The sequence below is a fragment of the Drosophila montana genome, unplaced genomic scaffold (genome assembly GCF_035044405.1).
Source record: "Drosophila montana isolate Dmon_TW-CO22-7 unplaced genomic scaffold, ASM3504440v1 contig_3833_1, whole genome shotgun sequence".
Lineage (NCBI taxonomy): Eukaryota > Metazoa > Arthropoda > Insecta > Diptera > Drosophilidae > Drosophila > Drosophila montana.
The window spans coordinates 1,342,699-1,350,456 of NW_026998704.1; the positions used below are offsets into that span (position 1 = coordinate 1,342,699).

General features: G+C 35.9%; 1 protein-coding gene across 4 annotated transcripts in view; it reads left to right on the plus strand.

The window, feature by feature from the left end:
• Window positions 1–6,771, plus strand: part of Dscam1 (Down syndrome cell adhesion molecule 1) — a 73,978-nt gene extending 67,207 nt beyond the window's left edge. For all 4 annotated transcript variants that reach the window (XM_064696078.1, XM_064696079.1, XM_064696081.1 and 1 more), the window contains 8 exons: window positions 655–822; window positions 1,501–1,656; window positions 1,974–2,281; window positions 2,363–2,543; window positions 2,598–2,771; window positions 2,960–2,974; window positions 3,838–3,904; window positions 5,409–6,771. In XM_064696078.1, the coding sequence (XP_064552148.1) occupies window positions 655–822; window positions 1,501–1,656; window positions 1,974–2,281; window positions 2,363–2,543; window positions 2,598–2,771; window positions 2,960–2,974; window positions 3,838–3,904; window positions 5,409–5,490 (1,151 nt within the window). In that variant the 3' untranslated portion in view covers window positions 5,491–6,771. The remainder of the gene's footprint in view (window positions 1–654; window positions 823–1,500; window positions 1,657–1,973; window positions 2,282–2,362; window positions 2,544–2,597; window positions 2,772–2,959; window positions 2,975–3,837; window positions 3,905–5,408) is intronic.
• The last annotated feature ends 987 nt before the right edge of the window (window positions 6,772–7,758 follow it).

Sequence of the window (7,758 nt, forward strand, 5' to 3'; positions counted from 1 at the left end):
ACCATAAACATACACATATCCCATATGTATATATACTATAAATATTAATCTCCAGTGTTGTAAATACGTTTTGCGTTTTACGTTATGACGTAAGCAACTTTCACAGTTTCTTCTCACAACAGACAAACTTTCCTATTCACTGTACAACTTCCTATCGACACTTTTTGTTGTTGTTCATTTTACACATTTTCAATCCCTTTTTTAAGAGAAACTAAAACTAAGATGCTTTTTGAAATCGCAAATGAATATAATGCTAAAGTAAAGTAACGTAAAGTAAACTAAAGTAAATTTGAATTCAAAATTAAAATCATCTCTCATTTCATGTCATTGTATCATGAATTCTTATATCTCGCAAACAAGTTGGTATATTTTGACAAAAAAAAAAAAAAAACACCTCACGTAATTCCGTTTATGCAATTGTAAACTTGTACTTTTGAGCTACTAATTAGCACTTTAGCGTGTTGAGATGCCGCACCAAAAAAACAAAAACAAAAGATAAATTAATTAAATCCCAAATATTGTGAGTGACGGAACAAAGCTGATTGATTCGAAAAACAGAAGTAAAGTATGCGAGTTGTTCTTTGAGCAGCATTAAAGGGAAAAGCATCTTCAGTGTTTCACTATTGAGTTCGCGATATCGTATATTAATTCTAGACGATGTAGTTTACAATCAGACAATGGGACCCGGCGCCACCCTGGACAAACGCCGCCCGGATCTCCGTGACGAGCTTGGCTATATCGCACCACCGAACCGGAAGCTGCCACCCGTGCCCGGCTCCAACTACAACACCTGCGACCGGATTAAGCGAGGTACAGTCATAAGTAAGCATCTAAATTTCCAATGCAACATTTATTAATGCCAGGACTATGCCAGCGGAGCCCCTCCCTCAGCCCCCCAAAAGGCTATTAGGGGCACTCACTGCGCATTGGCTGAGGCTTATTTTTGTCTTCCATTTACTTTGCGTACAAAATGTTAAAAAAAACTGTTCAAACTGAGAAGAAAAGAACAGAGTATTTCATATTTTGCGTTGCTTTTGCATTCACAATGAACATCAAGAGACCTTAGGTCACTCGCGGGGCGTTGCCACGCCCATCTCACATACATAGACACGTGCACATAACACAGAACACGCCGCAACGCTTTCTCAGAACGAAATTCTTAATGTCGCTTCTTAAAGTCGCTTCTTATAATTTGGAGACCCCCCTCCTCCCGATCTGAACGAAGACTCGTATTATTAAATGTTGTGCTGAATTTAGATAAATCTTAACATGATTTTGTTTAATGTTTTAATTACTTATTTATTTATTTATTATTTGAATTTCTCCCCGACATTACTCCGACTCCCCTCCGTTTCGGTTGCTGTTGCCTCAATTGTTTTATTTTTCGGTTGACTCATCGTTGATGTTGTATGAATATTGGAAATTGAATAAAAAAATAATACCACACAAACACGAACGACACTTGACACCATACACGAACACGAACACGAACCGGTTCAGGCCGCGGTGGCTTGCGCTCGAACCACTCCACTTGGGATCCGCGCCGTAACCCGAACCTGTACGAGGAACTGAAAGCACCCCCAGTACCAATGCATGGCATTGGCAATCACTATGGCCATGCCCATGGCGCTCCCGAGTGCCAATATAGACATCCAGGTAGGAGTGGTCCCCCATTTGATTTTGTCAACCTTTTCATTTTCGTATTCATCCCAACTACTAACACCAAACCTCGAGCCTATATTTAAAATTTTTCGTTAAGATTCATTCTTTAAAGACCACTAACATATTGTAGTCTAACCCCGGTCGCATCGAGCTGCTAACCGTAAGTAAAACATATCGGGCCAAGCCATTCTGTCTGGCAGGTCTGTCTCTACTCAACTACTAAAACACTAAAACAAATACCAAGACACCAAACAACAATCCACTCCGGAGAGCATGTGGAACTGTTGCTAATCTAAGTCTCTTCTCGCAAGGCATGGAAGATGAAATCTGCCCCTATGCTACGTTCCATCTGCTCGGCTTCCGCGAGGAAATGGATCCCACCAAGGCCATGAACTTCCAGACCTTCCCGCATCAGAATGGACACACGCCCGTACCCGGACATGCCGGCACCATGCTGCCACCTGGTCATCCCGGACATGTGCACTCGCGCTCTGGATCCCAATCGATGCCCCGTGCCAATCGCTACCAACGCAAGAACAGCCAAGGCGGCCAGTCCTCGATCTATACCCCAGCACCCGAGTACGACGATCCAGCCAACTGCGCCGAAGAGGACCAATACGTAAGAGTATATTGAAAGCATATCAAGAAGAGTACCTCATTGTCCCAATTGCCTCTTTTTTCTTTGTTCGGGATCCCAAAGCGCCGCTACACACGTGTTAACTCTCAGGGCGGCAGCTTGTACTCTGGACCCGGACCCGAATATGATGATCCCGCTAACTGCGCACCGGAGGAGGATCAGTACGGCTCTCAGTATGGTGGACCCTATGGACAGCCCTACGATCACTACGGATCCCGCGGATCAATGGGACGTCGTAGCATTGGTAAATGCCAGAATGAGAATCGAAAAGTTCATCCGACCGATTGACTAAATTTAGACCCTATTTCTTCAGGCTCTGCACGCAATCCAGGCAATGGCTCGCCTGAGCCACCTCCACCACCACCACGTAACCATGACATGAGCAACTCCTCGTTCAACGACTCCAAGGAGAGCAACGAGATCTCAGAGGCCGAGTGCGATCGCGATCATGGACCACGCGGAAACTATGGTGGTAAGTGTCGGCAGATCAGTCGAGAGCAGCCCCCAGTCCCACTTCAATCGTATCCTAATTTAAAACTAAATATTTCAATGTTTGCTGTGCTCAATTGAAAATGCATTCATTTTTAACACGACAATTCGACATGTTCTTAATTTCCCTTTCAAAATTCGTTTGTACATTCAAATATTAATCTCTATCAGAAGACTCCAATGAGGGTGAGTGTTGTGAAATTAAATCGCCAATCGAAGTTAACTTAGTTTTTAAAGTGAATTTGAATTCCCCTACGAAAAACATGATCACAACTCACCTCATTCTTCGCAATAGTCTTATGATCTCATGTCAGGAATGTGATCCCCGTTCATTCCCCGTTCATGTCACCCATGAGTCATTTTTAGCGATAGTTGATAATATGTTCTTCATTATGAATATTCATGCTGTGTTTTGCTCAAGTTTCAAAACAATTTTGTTCGTTTTTGTTTTCGTTTTTATTGTGTTAAATATGTATTAACTTTGGTTTTGGTTCTTTAATTTATTTAAATATGAATTTTTAATGCACAATTAAATATCTTCCATTTCATTTCATAAGGCACACGTCCCAAAATTTATTGGGTTCCTTTTTCAGCACCATTCAATGTTTTATGTTTTGTATCTAATATCGGATTCAGGATTAGTTTTAATTGATTTCCATAAAAAATCTCATTTCATTGAATTCATGTGTTTAGAAAATCGCATGTGTCCGACTAGAAATCTGTTTTATGGTCCTTAAGAACAATAAGTTAGATATTTAAGATAATAAGTTAGACCTCAATATTTAAGGTTTTTTTATATAATTTTTTTTTGCACGTCAGATCAATAGAGATCATTTGATTTGATTTCACGTTACGTATGAACCATAAGAAAAGTTTAATTTAAATTTTCATTTTGCGTTTTCTTTCTATTTTCTTTTACATACTATGATATTCTATAAACACACACACACATAAACTTTTTTGGGGTTCTTAAACACAATTTTATGTCGATTTCAAAAACAAATAATTAAAATAAAATAAATGATATAATGAAAACCAAAAACGTACAGCTGTAAAAAGATCACCGCAACCGAAAGATCAACGCACCACCGAAGAGATGCGTAAATTAATCGAGAGGTAAGAAACGAGTATATGTATATCGAAACATATTGAAAGCATACCCAATATTGGTATAACCCATGAACAAGTATGTTTACAAACTTAAATTGCACAGAAAATTTACCAAATAGTAGAGTAATTATATTCGATCTGACTGCGTTATCAAATGGAGCCTTTAGCCCTTGTTCAGTTGCCTTCAAGACTGGGCTACTCAGAGAAAAGTAGATAAACTGAAATTACATTGGATATTTTCTGTGCAGTTTTCGCTTGAAGAAGAAGAACTACTACTACTTGTACTTTATGCAGCTACTAACCCTGAGTATTTTGTATTTTTTTCATTATGAAATAACATTTAATGACACACTGACTACGTAGTCGCAGGCAGTTGTAAGTTTTAACCTAAACTAAGTTATGTAACTAAATGTCGACGCTTTTGCATGTCCTGGTCGCAGTTAATCCCTTGTACATATAAACAGGCCCTCTAACTAAATGTGCATGCCGAACTTAATCGATAACGCTTTTGTTTCTTTTTTCTGTCTATTAGTTATTGTCGATTCGATTATATTTGATTTGTTTTTTCGGTTGATTGAAAGCAAATCACAGTTGAGTGTTTCGAAAGTACCCAAAGCATTTATCATTTGAAATACGAATTCCGATTACATAGCATACTCGTATATTAATTAATCAATAAACAGGCTTTAACAAAGTAAACAAAACACAGTATTGCCACAAACAACTCGTACAACCTGCTACGAGACGGGATCTAACAGTCCCCAGCAGCTTGGCGCTTGGCGCTTGGCCTTGTGACTTGCCACACGCAACACACGAGGCACCAATACGAAACACGCCCAAAACACACACAACAACAAAATAAAGAACAGCTGTTTTCGGCACGCCGAAGATGCAATACCCTTGTAGACACCTGGGCTGACACCAAGCCGATTGTTAAGACGTCCAATTTAATATAGGGTTTCAGATATACGACAACTCTCTTTGAGCTCTTTCTATTGAGCTATGTGGTAAAGTAGTCCGATGTTAATAAGTTTTTTCTTATAGCGAGCAGGCTGAAGCTACTAAATGCCAAGTTTGTTATCTCGAAAACCAAACAAGTTTTTCATACAAGAACATTATTTTCGAACGATCGTTACTATATATTTATATAGCTTTATAATATAGTTGTCCGATCCCCCCGACATGCCCAAACATGCAAACATGGCTTAAAGACAAACAGATATATCGACTCGATTGTTCATACTTATCAAGAATATATATATATATATATATATATATAGTCCTGCAATGTGTTGAACATTTCCTGACAAAATGATCGTACCCTCTACAAGGGTATAATAAGGCGTAAATATGAAGCAATGCTTTGGTTGCAGACTTAAGCCTACAGCAGCAAAACACTATAATAATTATTAATATCAACCCAAATATATATATATATTTATATATATCTATATATATGCATATACTTTTTGGTCATCTTTTAATTGTTAAACCAATATCCCCCCAACAGAAACGAAGCCGGCCCAAAACAACTCCAACTCCAACAAACAAATGGCGCAGGATTCACAGCCTACGATACTATGGCAGTGTAATTTGTAAGCGGCTTGCAGTGGGCGTGGCATTTTAGCTTAGTGTTTCAAGTCAATGAAGTGCGTGGGAGTTGAATGACACACACACACTCACACATATATTAATATATAAATATATATTTATATAAATATATATGCAGTCAGTCTTATTTGAAAAGCATTTGCATCACAGAAGTAAGCAGCGCATAAAGCGCATACATATATATACAATTATTAACTATTTCAAATATTTATAAACAAAGTCGAAGAGCATACTTATATGCATACACACACACACACACATATACACATACAGAAAATACCAAACAATGTTTGTCTAAAAACCAAATGCAAATCAATTTTTGCATTTAAACAAGAACTCTTAAAACGAAACGAAAAGAAATATAAAAAAAAAAGAATACATATATTATAAATTGAATTGTGTGTGTTTGCAAAAGATAACGTAAATTTTTAATATTGTATTTCTTAGTCTTAAGTCAAGCAGAACTACCAAAATATCAAGAGGGCGATAGAAACAGAGAGAGAGAGAAGCAGATAAGTTCTCGGCCCAAAAACATAAATGTGTAGCTTGTAAGATTCTTTCGGTTTTGATTGTCTTTGCCATCTATGCCAAAAGCATGCACTTATTGCGTAGCCTAAGTCAAAGTCATAATATTATATTGTAACTGATAGATATTGTTTAATTTTTGAAGGTCTGCCAATCCTATTATGCACATGTGCATAAATGTATTCACATTTATTTTGTTTACTCGACGAAAAGAAACCCAGCGCACATTCATTGGAGTTTTGCTTTTTGTTGACTTGCGAAGTTTTGTGATCATAATTTTTAGCAGTGTATGAGTCAATATTTTATTGGTACTCGATTTAATACTTATTTTTTATCTCACATACGTTTAGTGTTTTTTTTATAATTTACACTACAAATCCTTGTGTTTTTCTTTTATAATGCGCTTCCATATAAGCATAACTCAAGCGAACAAGATTTGTTCAATGCAATGCACAAATAGCATTTATTTATAAACAAAAAAAAACTCCACTTAGTCAGAAGCTCTAAATTGTATTATACAAAAGCTCCCCCAAGCGCACTCTTTTATTTATTTACTTACGGATCGTTTCTGCACGTCAGTTTTTAACGCATTTCAAGCTTTAAGGCAAACTGATATTGATATTGTGCACGCACCTCAATTTCTAATTTTGTCAAATATTTATTTAAGATTTTATTATTATTATTTAAGTTTTTGCGACACATTTGTTTGCTAAATACACATCAAATTTGAATTGAAACTCCTACTTGATCTTTTATTTATTTTATTTATTTCACATATTAATTTCAGATTTTTTTTTTGGGGGACAGTTCTGTAACTTTTGAAGCTACTTTGAAATCTCGAAGACTGAACTATGCAAATTAATAAAGAACTAAATGCTTAAAAAACACGATTATCACAAGAGTTAAACAGAACACAACAACATTTGCTCAAAACTTAGAAATAGCGAAGCATTTGAGGTAGCTCACGATTTACAAGAATGTCAGATTTTAAAATGTGTTTCATTTATTCAATTCGTTTTTAGTAATTATTATTATTTATATTTTTTCTACACACACTCGACGTAAACTACTTATAATCCTTACCTAGGTATACCGATTTTATATATGAATGTAGTGTTGTGAAAGATAATATTGCTTATACATTATGGGAAACTTATATAAATATATAAATGTACTACAAATTTTGATGGTAAACGAACTACAAATATTAAATAGCGTTTAGAGAAAGGGCATTTAATTAATATATATATACGATATACAAACTGTTTAAAAATCGAACTAAAAACAAGAGAAAGAAAACAAAACAACTGACAAATTTTCAAGTAATTCAAATAGCGAGCAACGTATTCAGACAACAAAAAAAAAAAACGAAAACCAACTCTTGGGTTTTCAATAACAATTGAAATTAAATACCTTAAAAAAACAATTTTCGGCGAATCAAAATCAAAAATTAATCGACTAAATATTTAACGATAAAAACTAATATAAAAAAGAAATGAAAAACTTTCGACATTTGCAAATACAATTTTGGGATTGCGTAAATGAACTAAGCTAAGACATATTCAACAAATAAATATCATGCATTTCTCATATATTTATCGTGCATATTGGATCATCTGCATATATAAAGCAGGGCTTGCTTTTTGTGTTGCTTAACCAAAAATCAAACTAATCATTAAGCCTATTTTGGAATTATTTAGCATTAATTAATGCATAAACATAAC